This window comes from Acartia tonsa, chromosome 14, assembly GCF_053477335.1.
Source record: "Acartia tonsa isolate MP-2025a chromosome 14, ASM5347733v1, whole genome shotgun sequence".
Taxonomy (NCBI): domain Eukaryota; kingdom Metazoa; phylum Arthropoda; class Copepoda; order Calanoida; family Acartiidae; genus Acartia; species Acartia tonsa.
The window spans coordinates 52,880-77,281 of NC_137273.1; the positions used below are offsets into that span (position 1 = coordinate 52,880).

Below are 24,402 nucleotides of genomic sequence, written 5' to 3' on the forward strand. Positions count from 1 at the left end.
ACTTTAGTTAGATAAATATATCATATATATATAACATTAAAAAAAATATTTTAATCACTAAACCTTTCTCAAGTTTTAGGATTAATAATAGATAGATAGATAGATATATGGATTGATAGATGGATAGATATATAGATAAATAGAGAGAAAGATAGATAGATAGATAGATATATTATAGTATCATATATTAACAAAAATATTTTAATCACTAAATCTTTTTCAAATTTAAGGATAAATATTAGATAGATAAATAGTTACATAGATGAATAGACAGACAGATAGATAAATAAATCAATAGATATATGGATAGATGAAAATGAGTTAGAAAAAACTGCCCATCCAATCCCCCTCCCCTACCTATTAGCTTAAGATTCATTTAGATAAATATAGTATTATGATTTAACATAGAATGAAAACAAGAGGTTAAAAGTAATACACTGTGTTTTATAATGTAACTCTTCAGTTACAATAACATTTTAATACTGACAATAAATCAAAAGTTAGATGATTTTTCATGACAATTTAAATTACAAATACTCTTGATAAACTCCTGAATCAAGCAGTTTCAGGTTCAATCTTCTTCCAGGTGATTGATGAACAGGAACTTTTCTCTGTGTCTACATTTACAGTTAATCTCAGATATTTTATTTAGGAGATTGTTGTCCTTGCTATGAATGATGTCCACTTTGTCAAGATTTCCCAGTTTATAGGAATCAGAGATAGAAGGTTTGGATAGAGCTTGAATAATGATTAACCATTTCAGATTAAAGTCAATGTTATCCATTTTAAGAAAATTAGGGGGTTACTTTTGTTTATTTCTTTAGGTCAGATTATGATAGGTTATTTTGGGTACTTTAACCCTGCTGGGTTAGGACATTGTAGGTATAGGCCTTACAGAGTTAGGGCTACCCTTATTAGTTATGCATAGTTTGGAGAGAAAAACAACCTCCTTTATTTTCAATTTTTCAATTTATTTTTGAATTTTGTAACCCTATTGTTTGTGTGTGTGCTCTTTATATACACAAGCGACTTCACCCCTAGCCTCTAGGGGCTCTTTTTCCGAAGGTTCAGGGGAGAATTTTAAAAATTTTGTTTATATTTTTTTAGATATTTTCTGTGTTTTTTAACATTTTATAACTCTTTATATCATTTTATACAGGGTGAGGCAAATAAGACTGGACAAACTTTAAATGGCCATAGCGCCAAAACTACTTGACCAAACAGGACGTTTGACCACACTATAAAAAACTTAGGTAATGACCTTTTAGCAGAAACAAATCTTTGGACGAAGATAGACGTGTAAAACGAGCTGGCCGCGCATATGTTCAACAAGGCAGATTCCAAATGCACCAGTGCACGTGTGGTTTAATCTGGATTCTCAACTAGGGCCCACTAAATCTGACCTCAGCCCATCTGTAGGTAAGGTAGAGTTATACAACTTGCTGGGGATACTGATAGATACATAAGTAAGATACTAGAAAAGACTAGAGCTCTATATCTGAAATGGCTTGGCCGTATTACTCCAGCAAAGTGAAACAGGGCAGATTTTGAGATGTAAAAAATGTAACAAAACTGTAAAAATTTATCCGTTCTTGAATTCAGGGACCCATATTGAACTTTAAAACTCATTTTAGACTATGGGTTGCGCTGACAACCCTAGCTGAAACTTAATGCCATTTCCAAAAAAGGTAAAGAACGTTGTTCTAGCTCAACTGTGGTCTAAATAAGAGCCTCCGTGTATAAGGGTAGCTTAAAAGTTGGGCGAATTTGGATCCTGCGGTTACTCACGTTCCAAAGGAAATGTGGCCTCCCAGCAGCCCGATCTTAATTAAATGGACTTTTGGGCCTGGGGCTACTTTGAAGCATGCACCAATAGACGTGCCCATGCCACAAAGACCTCCGTCATTGCCATTATCAAGAAGAACTACGCCATCTTGGACAGGTACATTTTGACCTGGACCTGTCAGCGGTTGAGAAGGATGGTAGAGGCAGTGATTCAGGCTGGCGGCGATTTTATTGAATAATCTAATAGTCCTATACCTATTTTGCTTGCCAGTTTTTAAAATTCAATAAAATCTTTAAAATAAACGATTCTATGTTCATTTGTTTAGAAGTTAGAATTTGTCCGGTCTTATTTGCCCCACCCTGTAACTCTTTATAACTTTTTAGTTTATTTTATTTATTTATATTGATTTATATTATTAAAAAAGTTTGAAAAATATAAAGAAAATATAAAAAAGTACAAAAAAATATAAAAAAACATTAAAATTAGAAAAAAATATGAACCTTTTTTGGGGTGGGGAAATTTTCATTTTTGATGGAGTTGGGGGTGTCCCACCCCAAAGAAAAGAGCTTAAAACCACCACAGGACCCATAGGTATATACCCTGAAGAGTAGAATCCAATTTGTTCAGTGGTTACCAAGATCTTAACCCATTAGTGCCGAACCGGGCATTAAAACCCGGTTCTGAAAAATGAAAAAAAAAACGTTTTTCGGCTTCATAATTGCATCATTCTCAGTATGAATCCCTCCTCTACTACCCTGGCTTTCATTTCCCCCTGGAGCAGGCAGTTTAGCTTACTTCCGTTTGCCGGTATAGCTCAACAAAATTTGAAAATCATAAAAATTCAAAATACCCCTTCTAACTTTTTTGTTTTTATAGTAAAGTCGCTGATTTTTTTCGTGAAATCTAATGTTTATTGACAAGTACATCTATTTGTGAATTCGTTTTATTCAAATTATTATTTTTTATATGATTTTTTTATCGTTTTTTTTACGCCCTATTATGACCCGGTTCGGCTTGGCCATAAATACCTGACAGTTTTAAAACCCGGCTCGGTTTCGGTTTTTATTACCCGGTTTTAACTTTTCAACCAATAAAAATAACAATTAACGTCATTAGTAAGGGTTTGAGCCACCATAATAACCCTAGTAATCTCTATAAGTGTCACCCAATAGTTTTATGATCGTTTTCTGATATGTAACACCCAAATTTTATATGTTCTTTTTTTGTAGTGTGTGTCTTTTTAAACTTTGAGCAACGGGTTTTTTTACCCGACAACGGCGGCACCTATAGCCGAAACACTAAATTTGAAATAAATCGCTTCGTATTATACTTGTAGCTCTATAGATTACATGAGGTTGTGTAGTTTTCAATTTCGGATCGTATCAAAGTTCTAAACAGTGTTCATCTCACTTTTGGCGTTCAAAAATTACATTTTTCGAATTTTGGTCGAAATAACCGGGTTTTTACAGCAAAACCGGGTTTTAACGCCGGCGGAAACCGTCCAAAACGGGTAATAATGCCTGGTTGGTATTTATGGCCAAGCCGAACCGGGTTTTTTTGCAACTTTCCTGTGCACGCCACTAGAGCAAAACAAAAAAATACGAATTTCGTTTTGACCATTATAAAGCTTCCCTGAAACTTTCAGCTTGATCGGCCCAGACCAGATCAGCTTCAGACGGACAGACATCGTTCTTCTTTATATTATAGATATGGATGGCTTTTCTGGTAACAATTATACACTTCCTAAATCATAACTTATTGTTAAAGGAATCATCATGGAGAGATTAAAATTCATAGGACAATTATGTCTAAATTAACTAAAAGAGCCTACAGATAAGAATGACCAACCATGATTATTAAAAAAACCTTATTACCAATTTATTTAAAATCATGATCTATAACATATTTAGAAAAACCATCAACTTTTGTTGAAACAAAAAAATACTAATTTTGCTATTTCTCATGATTTTGCTTAATTTAAAACCTTCCAACTTGGTTGCATAGGTAATTGAAGAGGGGAGGGGGGAAGCTGCTGTTGTAACACAGATGATGGGTTAGAAAATTCTAAAAATTGAAATACTGCAAATAAGTATAAAAGTTACGCAAATTCTGATCTCAATTTTTATGTTTTTTTTTAAAATGCAATATATAATAATAGCTATTAAAACAATTTTCAAGCATAACTTTTATCTTTTTAGGGTAACAATTAAATAAGAAAATTATGTTTACCATATGCAATTCGTGATCAAACACCTAATTGAAAAAAATGCAAGACATAGCTTTTTAAGAACTATCAGCTTCGCCCTATGAAATAATGGTAAGTCAACTCTCCTAAATAGAAATATTCAAAAAAAATATTCTTTGTTTAATTACTCTGTGGTAAAATTAAACCCAGGTTGTGCACTGTATGCACAAAAATTTCAATTAGTAAAATTAAACCAGGTTGTTTGCCGTATACACAAAAAATTTCAATTAGTAAAAATTACACCCAGGTTGTTCATATACAAAAAAATTAAAATTTGAAAAAAAAATATTTAAATTTTTTTTCGGGGGGGGATTCATGGGGGCTTCGCCCCATGGTGCAGTGGAGTTCCCCAACCCGAATTACTGGTTTTTGTTTACAAAAATAAAGATAAAAAATTTTTGGAAGTGGGGATTTATTTTTTGGGGGGGGGGGTTTCCAACCCCAAGAAAATAGCTTAAAACCATCAGAGGACCAGTATGTATATTCCCAGAAGGGTAGAGCCCAATTTGTTCAGCAGTTACTGAGATTTTACAAAAAATGTAAATGAATTTTTTTGGGGAGGTGGGGGTGTCCCAACCTCCAAGATTATAGCTTGAAACCATCACAATATCAGTAAGTATAATTCCTGAAGAATAGAGCCCAATCGGTTCAGTGGTTACTGAGATCTTTAGCTTCAGACAGACAGACAGACGGACAGACAGATGGACAGACATCAAGCTACTTTGTATTATAGATGTATGATGGTGTTTGAGTCGGTCAATTAAATAAATAACATTTTCTTACATTCAGCAGGCTTTAAAAGAAGCTAGATCTTTTTGTACATGTCCCCTGTTTGATAATGAATTTCCGACCTTAAGTAAGTCTAAGTCAATTTTCAATTTCTTCACCCTTTTATTTAACAACCTTTTACTGTTTTACTTAAAATTTAAACCAGCTGTAATTTTCTTATTTTTGAAGCTAGAAGAACAATGTTTTTGCAGAAAATGTTTATCTTTATGTAAATTTTATATTAGAAATTTCTAAATAAATATTTCAGCTGCCCTGCTGTACTTGACAGCTGCCAGCTGCCCCAGTCAGCGGTCAGTGGGAAAACAGTTGCGAAGCTTTATGAAAATTCAATACGTTATGTAGACATGTAAGAAAGGCTTAAGTTAAAAATTTTAAGTCTCTAAGTCAAAAATTGCGGCAACAGGAGACTTTTAAAGATTTCTGGAGACCTTTAGGATCAGGACCTGCAGGATCATATCTGGAACATGAAATTGAGTTGAACACCTGTATTTCATATGAAGAAGTACTACTATAGTATATTTTAGTATTTTGGTAAGATAAAATGTTTTTTTTATGTCAAAAAATATATTTTGGCTCTTTATTTGCCCAGGCTCTTTATTTTTTACACTCAGAAAATGTGATAAAAAAAACAGAGGGATGGGCGCCCCCCCCCCCCCAAACTGTTAAGGGTTAAGTTTTAAAAATTTCTCTTGGAACACCCTGTATATTTGTATTGTGACTCTAATAAGTTAATAACAATAATATACACATGTTTAAAAAAACTTAACTGCATAGTAATAAGTAAAATTTTCAGTATTTGTATAATCTTAGTTTAATTTAACTTAAAAATTATATAAAAAGAAAACATTTTGTAGAATAATGTATATTCATAATTATTACTATTTCTTTAAACTTGTTTTATGTGATGTGTCTTTAATAAAGCTCCACATATGTTTTCAAGCTAGATTTGTACTCTTACATACAGTGGCAATATAATTGATAGTGGGACAAACAATGCCACCCTCTTATTTATAACTTTTAAATAGTCTCTCTTGTGATGCTTTAGTTAAGTAAATTTTAAGAGAACCCAACAGGGCAAGTATCTACAGTTAAGAAATTGTGATAATTTTGTTGGAAATAAATATATGTGGTCAATTGACCAATGAGAGTGAGACTACTACCAAAAAAAGTCTTTGTTTATTATTAATTTATTAATATTGGGGCTGGGTGTAAATACTGAAAAATCTTAGAAACCCAACCAAAAATATTTCCTATATTCATGAAGATTACCTAAAGTTCATGATTAGAATTTAAATGAATGAGAGAAAATTGGAATTATGCAGAAACATCTAGCATAATTTTTTCTTGTTTCACAAATTAAACATGTCTTATTTAGGATGGGATGTGATCTTGTTTTGAAGCAAGGAATAAAACAATCATGTGTATACAGTGTGAACTATGGGGGTCATAACATATATGGCCCCATATTGTTTCAGCAAATTTACACTTTTTTTATTTAACTAATTTCAGGGGTAATTACTAATAATGACTAAAAACTTTTTTTTTATAATGTAAATTTTAATAATTCTCATATTTCACTCAATTTAATTTTTTTAAAATTTTATGAAATATATTAATTACAAGGACATCTTTGTAGAGTTAAGATTTGTTGATAAGCAATGATATTATAAAGAAATTTAGTTGTGATAATTACATCTACAAATCAAGTTTTTTTAGTAGTGAAGCTACTCTATAATTCATTTTGTCTGACTGTCAGTCAGTTAACTAAAATTAATTAAAAACATCCATGGTGGTTAGACTTCTTTAAAGCAGTTTTTTTTTGGCTATTTTATATCTATCAAATTTTTCTCCATATCTTTGGTGTTTTGATATAATTTTAACTTTTTATAGATAAGGGTATCAAAATTATATATCCTGTTGTTCTAAGAGATTATTGTATCTGTAGATGAGAAGACAAGTACTTTTATGATTTTTCACATATTTCTTTGGTGATTTTGGTCCAATTTCCAAAATTTTGTTGATAATCATATCAATAAAAATTTCTGTTTTTTGTAGCATTCAATATGTAATTTACTTTGACAGTCAGTCTGTTAGTCATCATTCAAAATGTAAATATTAAAAACTATAAAAATAATTCATGATTTTCTTTTCTGTTCATATTATTTTCTGTTATTATTTTAAGAGTGCATATGTTTTTGTCTACTAATATTTAGGCCAGTTTTTTTCAAGCATATGTTTTAATAGATATTTATTAGAGTAATTAATTTTAAAAACTTTAACTAATAAAAAAGCACAAACTTTAGGCCAAAAACATGTTTTAGATTAAACATGCAGTTCTTTATTATATCATACTAGCAACTATGCCCCTAGAGGCCTCTAGGGGCACTTATAACAAGCTACCCTGTTAAGAAGAACCCAATCAGTTCAGCAGTTAGCAAGATCCTTTGTTACAAACAAACAAATAGACAGAAAGACATCATTCTACTTTGTATTATATATTTATTAGAACCAATATAATTATTATTATTATAATTATTAATCTCAGAATTTTTAATTTTCATATCTGTGGAAAGCTGTCTTTAATATGATGAGATAAACTATTTTACATCAATTTTTTAAGTTGATATAAAAAATTTATTTGTACAGTTCTTTAAAAATATCTCTAAAGTAATATGTCTATTACAAGATTTTCTGCTCATATGATTTAGTGTTTATGTCTCAGTTATTGAGAACTAGCTTTTTAAGCATGTGTGAACAATGATATTGTTAACTGTATTTTTTTAACCCTATTTCAGAGGGGGGGGGGGGGTGGTTAAATGACCTCCCTGTCCTTAACAATTTGTGCCTCTGAATTTAATTTTATGAAAGATAGTTACAAAATTTTATGCCTTTTTAAATGTGAAAATATGCAACTTTACTTTCAAAAACTTGTTTAAAGCTTGTTAATTCAGAAAATATAAGCAAGCATTATCTAAGTGTACTATTTTACTTTTCCTGTATCCAGAATTTAATTAATGAACAACCTCACTTTGTTATCTTTTTTCCAAGATATGAATGTAGGAGTGGGAGAGAGGTGTGATTTGAGCCTAATTTTAATTTTAGTTTCAAAAGTATACAGCAAAAAGCCTTTTTTGGAGTGGGAGGGGGGAGGGTTGCATTGCTTTCTAGGGATGATATTCTTTTGTGGGTGAGAGAGTACTTTTGCATTGTAAAGGAGAATTATGTCTGTTCAGAAGTTTGGTACACATAGACATAGACAAAATATTACTTTTATACAAAAGTATGTAATATACATCATGTTTTAAAATTCAATTAATTTGCATTTTAAAAGAGTATTAATAAGTTTACGTTTTAAAGATGGCTTGCTGTTTGACATTGAAATGTAGAAATTTGGATTATATATTAAATTGGGGTGATACTTAACTTTTCTATTATTTCAGAAGAAAAAAATATGCAACAGTTTCACCCACTTTGGGTTAACATAATATGCTTACTCTTGTATCAAGGTTTGTATAATTTGAGTAGCAAAGCTACTTCATGACTACATTTGTCATGTTTTGTCTGTTATTAGGAAAGTGTAATATTTTAATGGTAAAAATCACAACATTTTTAAGTTTTAACCTTTGAAATTCTGACCCTTTTTGCACCTTAATTGGTCATGGGAGGGGGGGGGGGGTGTTAAATGCTCACCTTTATTATCCCAGATCTAATCTAAAGGACTAAAATATGTTGTTAAGTTTGATAAAAAATTCCTACTATATAGTTACTGTAGAATTATTTTATTTCATAAGCTCAAAAAATATTTCCAGAAAATGTCTTTTTATGTAAATTTTATATTAGAAATCTAAAAACATATGTTTTTGCTGCAATTTCAATTGTAAGGAAAGCCAGATGGGAGTGAATTTTTACGCCTTCACACTTTAGGATTAAATAGATATTCATAATTTTTTAATTTTAGGAGGAAATGTTATTGCTTCCAAGAAAACTCCAATCAGAACAGGTTTTCAGTTTATAGATTAGAAATTTATAATCTGAAATTTTGAGTTAATCCTATGGTAAAAGCTTTCTAATTCTGCTTTGAATTAAATTTTAAAATAAACAGTTTTTTAACACATGATTGACTAGATATATAAAAAGTATTTATGGAAACAAAAGTTAAAAACTTATCTTATCTTTCAGCAAAAATATAAAAAATAATAATTTAATTTCTTTTTTTTAAATCTTAGATTCTCTGATTCAAGATTTATCTGAAAACTGTACAAGGTGATATGTTTTATGCATGTAAATTTGTTGCAAAACTGTTAAATACAGGATTATGTCTAAAGGGCATACTTACATTTTTAGGACTTTATTATAGAAAAGCTCTCCTTATACTATTCTTATTGTTGTAATAGGAATCATTATTCCAAAAATCATATGTGACTTTTTAAATATGTGTATGGCACATTACCTAGATTTGGAAATTTTTGAATATCTCCATCCTGGCAGGCACAGGATGCCAGCAAACCATCCATATATTTCAGGTCTCCAGAAATCTTTAAAGCCTCCTGTGACTGCAATTTTTTACTTAAAATTTTAAGCTTAAGCTTATTTACATGTCTACATAATACATTTACATCTACACTATTTTCCCACCAACCGCCCACTGTAAAAAGTAAAAATCAGTAAAAAATTTCATTGTGCTTCCTAGAATTTTCTCTATAAACAAGATTAAAGATATTTAGAATAGTTATGAACAAATTTTTTATTTCAATATCATTAACAACAGATTGTCACAGCCAATTGTTGGCAAAAACTGCTGTATCTGTAAAATGGTTCTAGAAAAAGATAATGGTTGATATTCAATATAACATATTTGTGCTATTTGAAAAGAAAAAAACTCTACATTCGACACAACTAGAATGTCAGGCAAAAAAGATTTCTAGGGTCTATCTTAATTTCAGCAGTTAGAATGGTGTAATTCTTGCAGAATCACTTTAAGTTAGACATTTATTATAGGTCCAACACAACTTTGTTGTCTGACGGAAAAGTGATGTATATGTTCATGGATGAACATGGATATGGTCGGAGGTAAAGTTAATGTGGCAAATAAAGAGTGTAAATTTAATAATATTAAGATTTAAAGCTAATTATTGGTATGTGACCCACAAATGTCACAACATATAGAACATTGGGAAGGTTCAAAACTGGGCACATTATTTAGTCATAACAAAAGACACTAAATCTGCAGCTTTATCAGATGTGTGTCATGAATAGTTGGAATAGGGAGAATGTATTGATCAAAAACAGGTGCAACTCAATACCATGCACAGAGAAAGGTCATGCAACTAAAGGGTTGGTTGTCATAATACCATGCACAACTATTAAGAATGATTTAGTTTAGAAATGCACCATAATAAGATCTTGTGGTGTATTCCTTCCCAATAGGCTATCATTAAATGTATTTTTTTCAATAATATCAAATTTAAAAAGTTTGTACATCCCTTTTATCGTAATTTTGTCCTTTTTTATCTAAATTTTTTTTTGTAGGTTTTCAGATGAGGAAAAAACATTTGTTAAAAAGCAAATGGAAATGATAGAAGCTCTTCAAGGTCTTGTTTTTTCTTCACTGGTCATAGATTATAATCTTGATTTTGTAATAAACATAAACTCAGCTCATAAAAATAATATTTATTTACTTCATATTAGCCTTTATATCTTTTGATTTGTTAAATTAATATTTAAATTTTCAGACACAATTAAGTTTGTTGAAGTGGAGGATAGGAAAGAATGTGGCAACTGTTTGTTTTTTGACAAGAAAGATACCTCAATTAAGTGTTCTGGATGGAAAAGTAAGTAGATTTAAAGGAAATCAGTTTTCACTAATTAAAATTTCAAAATTGAGCATTCATTAAGAGCTCTAGTCTTACATAGTGTACTCATTCAATGGACTGCTTATTCTATTTCATTGCAACAAAAAGAAGTTTTATTAAATTGAAATATAACCTTTTAAATTAATCCAGATATCCAATAATGTCTTTTTAATGTTAAAAGTTTTAAATGTGGCTAAAATAAACAAATAATAATAACAACATATTCATAAAGAAAATTTGCTGATTAAAAAAGTTTTAGGTACATAATGTAATGATTAGAATAATTGGTTTAAAGATTAAAACAAAAATATTTATTTTCTTCTATAGATATTTTTAAAAACAATTGTAACTGCATAAGTTTAAAGTAAGTAAAATATTATTTATGTAGAACTGGATTGAATTTGTGAATGTAATATTTTTCTCTTGCCTTTTTTATCAAAGGTTTAGAACTGAAATTTTATTCAAATGGGTCAATTTATACACTACATATCTTTCAAACATTAAAATATAAATCTTCCAAATATTAGAATAAAATCTCCTAATTTAAAAAAAAATGGAGGGCATTTAACTTTAGAGATGTCCCTCTAGTATGTTTGTCCTTTGGTAAATTTGTCATTGTACTAACATATCTTTTATAAATATATTATTTTAGGTCAATGTAATGCATCTATGACACTTGGACACCCAGCCTGTTTTCAGTCCAATGGTTATTTTTAAACTAAAAAAATTATGTTTTATTAGATTTGTTTTAAATTATTATTTTTAAATGATATTTAAATTACACTGATAAAATCTTTTATCTCTAAACTATTTTAAATGTCAGGACCTTCAATGTTGCAAGAACTGCTAAAGGTTATAGGACTAGGACCAAACCAAATAAGGTATTTTTTAATTGGGGTCCGTAACAATATTTTTTCGGTTGGCTCTTTGATATTCATGTTCAAAGTTTTGTCATAATATTATTTAGAAGTAAAATTAATAAAATACCAATTTGTCTGGAATGAAAAAAAGTAACCAAACTCCCCATCAATATGAAATGCTAAAAGAATAATAAATTCTATTTAAACTATCATTTAACATAACCAATTCAGTGAAGTAGCATTTGAATTTTGAATTAAATTGAATTGAATTTATACAAAAATCAAATTAAAGTCCATATTCATTTATTTTATTACTAAATATTTAATGATTTTATAATTGGATTTATAATAATTAATTCTTAAAATATTGAGAAATGAAAGTACAATTGACAGTGCTGGAAGCGATGAAAATAACTTTGGACAAGATGAGTTTCAGGACTATGATGATTTATCATTAGGTACTAAGAAATTATTTTAAATGAATATTTAAAACCATTCATTTGTTATAAAATTTTTATTTATTATAATTAGATTAGATTGTTTTTTTTTAAAATTCAAATAAAAAGTTATTACATTTTTTACTAGGAAATATAATTAAAAATGTAAGATATAGACAGTAGAATTTTTTAAATTATAAAATATGAATTATTACAAATATTTGATTAATGCAATAATTTATTTTTCAAATGTAGGTAAAGTAAAGTTTTGCCTCCATTTAGCTAATTAAATTACCAAAACAAAATTATCATTTTGATTCTATGACTCCTACAATTCCTGAAATAATTTAATTTAATAATTTTTTAATTTAAATTTAATAGAAAAACATAATAAAATATATTGTATTCAAATTTTATTGAGAGTAAATGTATTGCAAAAATTTATGTAATAAACTAATGAATAAGCCACTATCCAATAATTTATTGTTTTAATGAAACAGGTGATGTTGATTATGATTCTGGTTATAGTGCTGTCAGGTAAAATAAATACCAGGGATTTAATATTACGGGGTTTAGATTTGTTATGGGCCTTCACTTTGGTTGTGTTTACAATACAGTTACAAAATTTTCTGACTTTTTAATACCACTATTTTTTTATCAAAATCTCAGTATCTTTTTTATAGTAATACAAGTTACAGATGGTATAATGGCACTATACCATTCATATTTATGGATGAATGGGACTATGGAAGAAGGTAAAATTAAACCAATAAAAAAATATCAAAGATATAAAAAAAGTTTACTTAGTATAACAAATATATAGATGGTGCATTATTTGCCAAATGTACCACTTTTCTGCACTACCTCTCTGATTTGGTTAATACTCTATATTTTGGTCCGTTGGGTCATTCAAGGATGCTGGATGGCCAAAAAAAAGTTTCAGGGTCCCTGGATGTCTAGATATCTAGCTATCTATGAAGGTAGGTAACAAAAATGTAAAAAACACCCATTTTTTCACAGTTTTAATAATTAATTTTTTCATCAATCTTACATCCAATCTATACATTTTATACACCAAAATGATCGTTTATTAATGTAAAAAGTGCACATAATGCTATTTTGGCCAAAACTCTAATTTTACAGGGTGTCCAACAAAAAGTGTATTTTGAATATCTAGCGTAATACCCAAAATACCTGTCCGAAAAAAATCATTTTTTTTGGCTTAAATCCTGTGTTTTATCTGTGTGCATATGTGGTATATAACGTTTGGACCACTCAGGACTATAAGGTTGTCAAATTTCACTTTGGGACACCCTTTAAATGTGATTTTTGCGTCTGTAGAGCTAAAACTTGGTCCAAATTGGCTATTTTTTTCAAATTACTCTAATATGTGTCTTAGTATGTTTGGCCATAGTGTTTTCTGACCAGATCAATATTTTTATATTTTTTGGACACCCTGTATTTTCAAAAAAAGAGAAAAATTTTTTTTTTTTTTTTTAATTTTTTTTTCTATTTTTAAGTTACTTAAAACTGTCATATAGATACAGATTTTGACTAATAACAATAATATTTGCCTATTTTACAATTTGTTACACTTTTGGGACACCCTGTGCATGTTTTTGATGGTTTTTGCCCATTTTTTGGGGGAAGGAGTTGTTTTAGGGCCATAGACTATTTCTTCATTTTTGTAGAACTTTTCAAGACACATCATTTGTTATTTATGCAAAAACCGCAAAAACCGAACCGTTTTGCCGTTATTCACCGCCAAAGGCGGAATTTTTTTACGTTTTTGCCGTTCCGGAGGTTGTGATGGGCATTTGTGGTAAGAAAATGTTGATTTATTAAGATCCCTCTTAAATACTTTTATTTAGGTAATTTATTTTACTAAATTTCATATTAAGTAAAATTTTTTGTGCAGCTAACCGTTTTTTGTCGAGATGGATTTCAATTGTTAAAACAAGAAAATGAAGTGAATATAACATAAATAATTGCTATAACATAAGTGATAAAAGAAACATAAATCATGTGCATTTGAAATTCCTTTTGACAAAAATCGGTTGAATATACAAAAAAATTTACTTCACATGAAATTTAGTAAATTAAAATGCCTAAATAAAAGTATTTCACAGTTATCTTGATAAATCAACGTCTTCTTACCACAAATGCCCATTAGAACCTCGGGAACGGCAAAAAACGTAAAAAATTCTGCCTTTGTTACCTACCTTCATAGATAGCTAGATATCTAGACATCCAGGGACTCTGAAACTTTTTTTTTGGCCATCCAGCATCCTTGAATGACCCATTGGACCAAAATATAGAGTATTAACAAAATTGGAGAGGTAGTGCAGAAAAGTGGTACATTTGGCAAATAATGCACCAGATATAAATACATATTTTACAAAGAAAGCTTGAATTTGAAGGGATTAATAGGCATATAACAAAACATTTTACTTGTATAATAAACATTTCAATGCAAAATTAATGATCTAGGTATACAGATAATGAGAAGAACCTAATAAAGTCACAAATGAAAATAATAGAGGATCAATTACCTAAAGGTAAAATTTTAAATTGATACTATAAATATAGTCATTTATACATAAATATTTATTTTGGTTCCATAGTACTATGTTTTAATTTTAATTGTTTGTTATCTTATAAAACTTTGATTGACTGACATTAACACACAAAGTGGGCCATAGTGCATTGTACATTTTAAAAATATAAATGGTTTGGATTGTCTGTTCAGCAAAAATTACTAAATAAATTGTTTTTATTGATTTATATGTTCTTCTTTTGTTGTTGTTAATCATTAATATTCTATATGTTCAAAATTTTTATAGAAACAAAATCATAATAAGCAAAATTTTGATGGATATCATGAATAGTTGTTTAATTTAGGTTGCATACAATTCATTGATAAAAAATTGGCAAACCAAACATTTACACAAGAGTTGAAAATTCACAAAAAGAATACATATGATTGTTCTGGTTCAATAGGTTATTTTTAATTAGAATTTACTATGAAAGGATAAACAATATTTTTAAAATTAATTAAAAGTTCTAAGATTTAAACGTCATTTTTATATTTAAAAATTTTAGGCTACAATGATATTCCATATAGGGGACTAAATCTTGGAAACCCTGGATGCTTTGGTGAAGAAGGTTAATATAAACTGTTAGCTAAAGTAACAAGTTAGGATAAAAACTGGATCTTTAAATAAAGGCTATGAAATTTTTAGATTTTCTTGTTGTTATTTTCTTTTAGATAAAATGTTGTTCAATACTATCTATCTAAACAAATGATTAAATTACTTTAAAAGAGATTTCTATTTTTTCTTTAGCTTTAAAAAATGTTCTTATTTCTTAACTCAAAAGTTAAACGTATATTCTTAGGTAGAATCATATTGCATGAATTGGTGCATGTTCTTGGGTTTGTTCATGAGCAAAATAGGTAAAAAGTTTGTTTTAAATTGTAATGTTTTATTAAAACTTTTTAGTTTTATTGTCTACTTTTGTAAGCGAATGGATAAAATTGTATACGTTTTCAAATAGTAATAAAGTACTCCAAATTCTGGTATAATACATCTTCCTAGATTACATTTAAATTTTTATGATTTATATTTAGACCTGATCGCGACCAATTTGTTGAAATAAAGAAGAAATTTGTAGAAAATATAGGAAAAACAATGACTATAAGAACAAAATATAATGAAACAAATGGGGTAATTATTTTAATCAATTTTATGTCTTCTTTTCATTAGTATTTTAAAATTCAAAATATTTGTTTTTAATTAAAATTTCTTAGACTCCTTACGACTTCTTTTCCATCACCCACTATACAGAAAGACGAGGATGCAAAATGGGAACAGTATGCATAATTGTTAAGGAGCCTTTCAGATCCTACTTCAATGACACTGATTTGCTCAAACAATATCCTGTGAGTTTTTATTTTTAGTCTGATTATAAATATTTTGTATTTATACTCTATTTATAAGAATTTAAAAAGTTATTTTGCTTCAAAAAAAGTATATTTTGTTTATATCAAAGACCTTTCTAGCATGTAAGTTAAAATTAATGCTTGCCTTATAGTCTAAACCTGCTCGATCCCAGTTATTTATCAATTCTCACTGACCTTAAATAATATCTTTAAAGCTTAAACAAACTTATTTTCAGAGCCAATTATCTCCAGTGGATGTGGTTGAGATTTCAAGGTATGTTTTTTTTATAAATATATTAGAGAGTGAAGAAAGCAAAATATGACTTTGACTGACTTGAAGTTGGAAATTCTTTATCAAACAGTGGACATACATAAAATTGTATAACAATCTGAAATATCAGGGGAACATCTGCTACCCCCAACCAATTAAGGTGAGGAAAGAGGTCAAACTTTTAATAATTAATTTAACTACATAACTTTTAATGATTGTTCCCAAATTTTTGACACATTCTCTGTACACATGTCACTGGAACCAAAATTGTCACCAAGAAATTGTTTACAACTTAAAATTTACAGGAATGGTTCAACAAACAAAAACAAAGTCATTCTATGTTCCCTGGGGCTATCACTCCATCATTTAATGCCTCGAAATATAAAAAATCCATTTATGCTAAATAGGACAAAAATTGTTTTAGACATATGAAGTTAGATATTTTCACAAAATTTTTTAACAAGTGTTGACAAATTGTCAATTCTACAGCTGTACACATTTTATTTACAAAAGGGGTTAAATTAAGATTTTAAAAACTTATTACATATTACTTTTGAAAAGTAGAACAATATTATAAATATTCCATTTTCTCAGTCATAACTCTTTTAAAAATCAGATTATTTGTAATTTCATCTTTTATTTTTATTTCAGAGCCTATAACTGTAATGTGACTGATGAAATGAATGTAAGATTTACTTTATTTTTAATGAAATGATTTTTACTGAAATAAGGTGTAGATAAGTTTTGATTGAAACATTTACTAACCCTATTTATCATCATCCTATTAAATACCAAAGAAAAGAAATATTATAAACCATCTTAATTATTTCAGGAGAAGTATGAGGAATACAAGAACATTATAACAGGTTAACAGTGCAAATTATATTTGTCTTTTTTTGGTACCATGAATATCATTTACATCATTTTTTTATATATTTTTCACAAGAAATCTAATGTTTTGTGCTAAGCACCAGAATAATAGTTTTTGGGGGAGGGGGGGGGGGGGAGGGGTTAAGGGGGTAGTTACCACAATATTCCTAATTGAAAAAAAATCCAAAGGGGATAATAATGAGATCTTTCTATAACTTAACTTATCCTAAAGTAATGAACAATATTTTTTAATTTATGTTCTTATTTATAAATATTTAGAATTGTTGAATGAAAAAATAAATCTTGGCAATCTTCTTCTTGGTGCATCAAAGGCAGGATTATTGGAGAAAGTAAAGTATTATATATCCAATGGTGCTGATGTGAATTTAAAGGATAAAAAAGGTCAGTTACTAACTTTTATATCTCTAATATCTGTATCTGCATGTCCATTCTTTTGTCCATAAGTTATTAAGACACATATTAGTGTAAGTAAACTAACTGACTGGTCAAACCATCCTACATCAATATCTTTCTTTAACTCAGTCTTTACATTTACTTAAAATACCAAAACACATTACTCTAAAACTAGTTGATATCAAATATCAAAGAATTGAATTTCAGTAGTTTCCCAAAATTGCCTCTTGGACCTCTTAATCCACCCATTTTTATGTAATTGAATATAAGAGAGGGGGTTGTTTTGAGATAGTTTTTATAATTATGATAGGTCTGTTGTTAGGTTAGTTTTTTATTTGTTAGCCCTGCATGGTTAGGGCACCACAGTTGTATGCCCTGTAGTTATAGGACTCTACTGCAGAAGATAGAATAATAAAACAAGATTTTTGTCCAACCCCCTTATTTTTAATTAAATTTTAAAATATCAGGAGTTAGGGGAGTGGGTTAGGTAAATGTCTGAAGTATGTTGAAGTAACTAAAAAATTAACTGAAAACTTTGAAATAAAAGCTAAAACTAATAATGGTTAATTTTTAAAAATGCTGAAACTTACTTAAAACTTTTCAACTTCTCTCACATTTTTTAAGTACCTAAACTACAAATAGCACAAAAATAGTACTTATATTTCCCAAAACTAGAGTTTATGACAATTCTTACAGTATGTATAACGTTTTTTTCTACTATAAACCCGTAACCCCTAATGTCGGGGGGGGGGTTAAATGCCCCCCTCCTTTGTTTTTTTCTATCTCATTTTCTATTTGTGAAAGATAAAGAGCCCAAACTGCATGACTTTTTAAGAATGGGTATGACACATAACTGAGAGATAATTTTTTGAATATCTCCATCCTAGTGGGCACAGGATGCCAGGACACCTTCACTGGGGTGTGATAAGCATTGAACAAAAGGGTGGGTTGATTTTGGAATTTCACATTAGTACACATTGGCAAGAGTTACTGGGCCGATATAAAACCCTGTGAAACTTGAAAGTGGTCATTTTGATATGCAACATGCATGTGATTGAAGAAATTTCAATGTTTGGTTTTATATGGTTTCAAGTTTCACAGGGTAACCTTTTAACACATCAAAAAACATTTTTGTATACTTTTAATTATTTATTCGAACATGGGGCTAGGATACTTTTATTGTATAATAGTTTTATATAAAAGACAATTGTTTGTTCATTTAGGATTTACCAGTCTTGTGTAAAGACGGGGATAATGATGGTTTAACCACACAATACTAATCATAGGAGAATTATTGTTACCTACACAATACTTTTATTGTATAATATTTTTATATATAAGAAAAATGCATTTTATATAGGAGAAACCAGTCTTATACTTGCAGCAAGAAATGGATACACTAATATTGTGAAGACTCTCCTAGAAAATGGAGCTGATGTCAATTCAAAGAAAACTACTGGTTAGTTACACAATTTACTGTAATTGTATCACTCCATCTACCTTTTAATTATTTATTAGAACATGGGGCTGATGACTATTCATAAGAGAATAAATGTTAGCTACACAATACTTTTATTCTGTAATATTTTTATATATAAGAAAAATGCATTTAATCTAGGAGAAACCAGTCTCATGTGGGCAGCATTTCCAGGACACACTGATATTGTGAAGACTCTCCTAGAAAATGGAGCTGATGTCAATTTACAGAGTAAATGTGGTGAGTTACACAATTTATTGTAATTATATCTGTCCATCAATCTTTTAATTCTTTATTAGAACATGGGACTAGGATAATCATGGTTTAGCCACACAAAGAGTTTTATTTTTGGGGATGCTGCTTTGGGGGTTCCCCACCACCAACACTGGATTTGTTTCCAAAAATTAAAAAGACTACACATTTAGTATATTAGTATATAATATTTTACACAATTTATTTTAATTGTATCTATAATTGTATCAAATATATTTTCTTTATATAGGATATACCAGTCTTATGCTTGCAGCATTTCAAGGCCACACTGATATTGTTAAGATTCTTCTAGAAAATGGAGCTGATGTCAATTTACAGAATAATAATGGTTAGTTACACAATCTATTTTAGTTGTATCTATCCATCTACCTGTTAATTATTTATTAGAACATGGGACTAGGATAATCATGGTTTAGCTACACAAAGAGTTTTAATTTTGGTGATAATGCTTTGGGGGTCCCCCAACCCCATCACTGGATTTGTTTCCAAAAATTATAAAAACTACACATTTCTTTTAGTATATAATATTTTTATATATAAGACAAATGTATGTTTATCCAGGAATATCCAGTCTTATGCATGCAGCATTGAATGGACACACTGATATTGTAAAGATTCTTCTTGAAAATGGAGCTGATGTCAATTTTAAGAGAAATAATGGTTAGTTCCTTAATTTACTATAGTTGTAACTACTGGATTAGGGTCAACACCCCTCTTAACTCCTATTAGAGCTAAAACATTTTGTGGATGTCTCCTGTTTCATATTTTGCTTTCTTTGCCCTTTTATTTAACAACCATTAGTTTTAGGCAGGGAAAAGTGAATGTGATTATGACAAACAATTCTGAGTGACAATTTTTCTACAACCCCTTCACATTTTTCTCCCCTTTTTTTCCCCTCCCCTTCCGTTAGATAAAAAACAATTTTTACACCTCAATGCCAACAAAATACTTTCTTAACTTTTGGCAATTTCAAATGGAATTAATTGGCTGAATAGCAGTTCTTGGGTTTTAGGTGCTTTTTAACTTTGAAAAATTTAAATGGCTTTTTTTATTTTTATTTTTTTATTTTTGAAGCTAAAAGAACCATATTAGAATTCTCTAAACAAAATTTTTGGTAGCATCAGCTGTACTTGGCAGGTCCAGCTGCAGCAATTGTTGGTAAGCAGGGAAATTTAAAATGTTATGTGAACTAATGCTAAAGTTTAAAATTTAATGTCATTAAGTAAAAAATTGCGTTCACAGGAGCTATGACCTGGAGAATTAGAACCTGCAGGATTTTACCTGGAACCTGAAATTGACTTGAATTCCTATATTTCTATGTTCTATGATTTCTTTTATCTTCAAAAACAAATGAGCTACAGATTGTATTGTGATCAGAATTTTCTACTATTACCCTCCCACCCTGTATATATCTGTTTACATTTCATCTTTTCTGTCCAAACTATATTTGGTCAAATATTTAGTTGTGAATCTATCATGTGCATTATAGAAATTAATGTGTCTAGATAGAACTGCACTTGACTGGGCAATTTCTGAGGGGCATTCTGAAACTGCAGAAGTACTCAGAGAAAATGGTAAGTCCTTCTTGTTTAAGCCTCAGCTGTTGCAGGAAACATGTTTTCTTTCTCAATTTCTGTTTTCTCTCTAATACACTGAACCCTAAATGAGTTCTCAATGGTTTGTGGATAAAGGGAGGGTTGACCATCTTACAGTTGAGCTAGAGTGCTGAATGTGTATGTGGAGTTCCCTTTTTTATAGTTCTGACTTGCTTCCTTACCCATATTATCTAGTACCCTTATCTGTAGGTCCCTTTTTACCTATAAATTGGCTCCTAGTAGATAAAGAATAATGTGGTTTCTTAATTTTTAGAGGGCCAGACAATCAGACAGACAGATAAAAAAATAAAGAGTGTTGAGGCTACAAATTTTAAGATTGACATCGACAATCTTTTTTTTGTACTAAATTGCTATTCTCTATACACCAGGATTTATTAATGATTTTGTGACACTTTTGTAACTTTAATTGGTCACAATCTTTGCAGATAGATAAACAAATATTAATTAATATATTTTAATTAATTTAAATATGTAATTAATATTTCAGGAGCTAAGAGGAGAAGGGAACTTGAATAAATGAACGACAATAAAACTAGGTAAATCATTACATAAGTTTGAAATATGCAATCATACAAGAAAATAAAACCTAAAAGGTTGAATATTATCTTTAAATCATTCAAGCTAAAAATTCCATACTATGTTTAAACAAAGATTTATGTACTAAATCCCCACATCCTTTTAATTTTCGGTTTATATTAAATATTTATATTTAAATCTATGAATAAGTTAAGCCCAGTAAATCTTTTTTTGTTGTTGATTTATTTGTTACTAGCGGCTACACCCCTAGAGGCCTCTAGTGGCACTTAAATGTTTGGTTTTTAAAACAAAAATAATACAATACCTTGCAATGTTTTAAAGGAGTCTCTATCAATATTTTACGACACTTTGCAATATTACGTAGGAGTCTCTATTCAAGAGAAAAAAATTTCGATTTATTGTGATTTCTCTTGGGAAGGTGGTGGTACCCTACCCCAAAATAGTTATAAACCTTCCCAGGAACTATGAGAAGGTACCCTATTAAGGAGAACCGAATCTATTCAGCGGTTAGTGAGATCCTTTGGTACAAACACACAGACACACAAACAAACAGCCATCCTGTTACTTTAGTATAAGGATTTTTTTATAATATTCATGATAATACTTCAGAATTGACAACGGCAGCAGATAAAGATCCTTCACAGAACATATTTTGGGTCAAGGGAAGTAAACAAAGTAGCAGGTTTCGTCATATTTTTACAGAAGCTTTTCTGCTCTTTCTAGTCCCTGCGGTGGGCTCTTACCCTGCAGGGCAATCACCTTACTTAATCTTTAAAATATCCTTTTAAAACATACTGTGAAAATATGACAAAACCTGCAACTTTGTTTCCTTCACATGACCCCATATTTTTTTATTAACTATATATATTACTATTTACTTAATTAATGTCCAGTTACAAATATTCTCCCTTAATGTAATAATGTAGTTATTTCTTGCATCATATTATAAACAGCTTTCTGCAGATATAAAAAGTACAATCATAAGATTAAAACCAATTTTTTTATTCTTTTCTTTCAGCATCTTGGGCCATAAAACAAAATGGTTTTAATCTTATGATTGTACATAATCTTAGTAAATGGGATATAATACATTGCTTGACAAGAATTTTCATAGAGATCAAACTAAACAACCATCCGAGAAATGATTTGAATCTTGGTTATCATTTTTAATATTTTAGATGAAAAAAAATAATTATATCTGCAATAGGGTGGGTCGATTTTGGAATTTCACATTAGTAGACATTGGCAAGGGTTACTGAGCCCATATAAAACCCTGTGAAACTTGAAAGAGGTTTTTTAATCCAAAAACAACGGGCGCGCAGGGGTTATAAAATGTACCGCCCCCTTATTAAACCAAAAATTGAAATTCCTTCAAACACAGGCATGTTGCATATCAAAATGACCGTATTGAAATGCTGATTACAGATCTGAAAATAGTTTTGAAAAATATTGATTCAGTCTGAAATGATTTTCAATAAACCTACCAAAATGAACAATTTTGACTAAATCAGCTGTTTTTAGGTACTTAATGAGATCTTATTTGAACTAGTAGCAATATTTTTCAAAACAGTTTTCAGATTCGTAATCAGCATTTTAATGCAGTCATTTTAATATGCAACATGCATGTGTTTGAAGGAATTTAAATTTTTGGTTTTATAAGGGGGTGGGCACTTTTTATACCCCCAGCGCACCAGCAGCCATAAGAGCTAAGTCACTTTTGAAACTTGAATAGGGCTTATCATACATATATATGACTTCCACAACTTATGATTACAGTAAAATCTGAAAAAAGGGGGAAATGGACCCACCCTAATCTGCAAGGAGTTATCAAATAAACAATTTTATAAAATGTAGAATATGATCCATTTTTGCTACTTCAAGTTTGATTTTAAAAAGGAACTTTTCTTTGTGTCCTCAAATTATTTCAAATTAAGAGAAATCACACACCAGTGTAATATTAAAACATCATAAAAGAGACAGTTTCAATATTCTTAATCTATTGAATATAATAATCTAGTTTACTGACTAATCGGTCTTTTATGTCTTGTTGAATATCTTAATTACATTAAGGGACTGAGTGTCTACTATACATGGTATTTGAAGCAAATTGGCATGAATTTTGACTAAGTAATAAGAATTTGATATTAAAGATATAATTTGGTCCAGTCTACTAACAAAATAATCTAGATTTGTGGGTATTAGAAACATGAGATTTTTAAAAAACAAAATAAAATACTATCAATTAAATCAATAATGTTTGTACTTTCAAGATTCTGCCAGTTTGATTTATTATCTGTTGAATATATATTTTGTATCATTTAAGAGGTTAACTCACAAACAAAATATGAATTTTACATATTTATTCAGACATTACAAATTGTTTCGTGCATGGTTGCACTCTTCAGATGTCAATGTAAAACTAAAGTTTAAAATAAATTTAAATTTCAAGGATTTTTACAAATATTTTGGAAGATTTTTTTGTACATACTAATTAAAAAAAGTTTGTATCGTATATATATTCAACAGTATCATGTTGTGTTTTATTATATTTCATATATTATTATTATTATATATATACTTATGTTGATTTTCAAAAATTATTGCAAATAAAAATAAAGCCAGCCCAACATCTTCAGTTTTAAGATTGCAGTTTCTATCAAAATTTCCTTTACATGAATACATTTGCATTTTTTTATACTAAAACCTGACCATTAAAATATTTTCTAATAATAATCCTATAAAAAAACCTATCCAATTGCCAGGATATTTGATTTTTTCCCCTTATTCTGAAAGATATTTAGACTCCTGTGTATTACTTTTGAAACATATTTTTAAAAATTCCTATTATTTATTTGCAATTATTTTTATCTAAACATTATATAGCTAGTTATTTACAGATATAATAATCATTATAACATATTAATTTAGTTTGTAAGTTTATATTTTGTTAATTTGTATCAATTCAAATCTATAAATTTTTCTTCTTATAAATTTGTAAAAAGTGATTTTTGATTCAAGGTTAATCTAAAGCAATA

The 24,402-nt window shown here is 29.2% G+C and overlaps 1 protein-coding gene across 1 annotated transcript; it reads left to right on the plus strand.

Annotated features, from left to right (window-relative positions):
* Positions 1–8,264: 8,264 nt before the first annotated feature.
* LOC145305329 (uncharacterized) lies at positions 8,265–23,916 on the plus strand. The gene is made up of 28 exons (XM_080146943.1): positions 8,265–8,326; positions 8,779–8,820; positions 9,047–9,083; positions 9,819–9,890; positions 10,350–10,411; positions 10,553–10,651; positions 11,325–11,378; positions 11,496–11,553; positions 11,905–11,990; positions 12,470–12,506; positions 12,653–12,724; positions 14,460–14,527; positions 14,871–14,969; positions 15,072–15,134; positions 15,366–15,423; positions 15,598–15,694; positions 15,778–15,909; positions 16,146–16,183; positions 16,832–16,865; positions 17,013–17,046; positions 17,330–17,452; positions 18,825–18,923; positions 19,083–19,181; positions 19,444–19,542; positions 19,776–19,874; positions 20,720–20,788; positions 21,318–21,366; positions 21,977–23,916. Exons 1-27 carry the CDS (start codon positions 8,272–8,274, stop codon positions 21,344–21,346), a joined length of 1,914 nt encoding a protein of 637 aa, XP_080003069.1. The 5' UTR covers positions 8,265–8,271; the 3' UTR covers positions 21,347–21,366; positions 21,977–23,916.
* The last annotated feature ends 486 nt before the right edge of the window (positions 23,917–24,402 follow it).

Coding starts and splice junctions, on each gene's coding strand:
- LOC145305329 (XM_080146943.1), top strand. CDS start 8,272: ATGCAACAGTTTCACCCACTTTGGGTTAACATAATATGCTTACTCTTG. Junction 11,379..11,495: donor AGCCTGTTTTCAGTCCAATG/GTTATTTTTAAA, acceptor TTTAAATGTCAG/GACCTTCAATGTTGCAAGAA. Junction 16,866..17,012: donor ATGTGACTGATGAAATGAAT/GTAAGATTTACT, acceptor TAATTATTTCAG/GAGAAGTATGAGGAATACAA.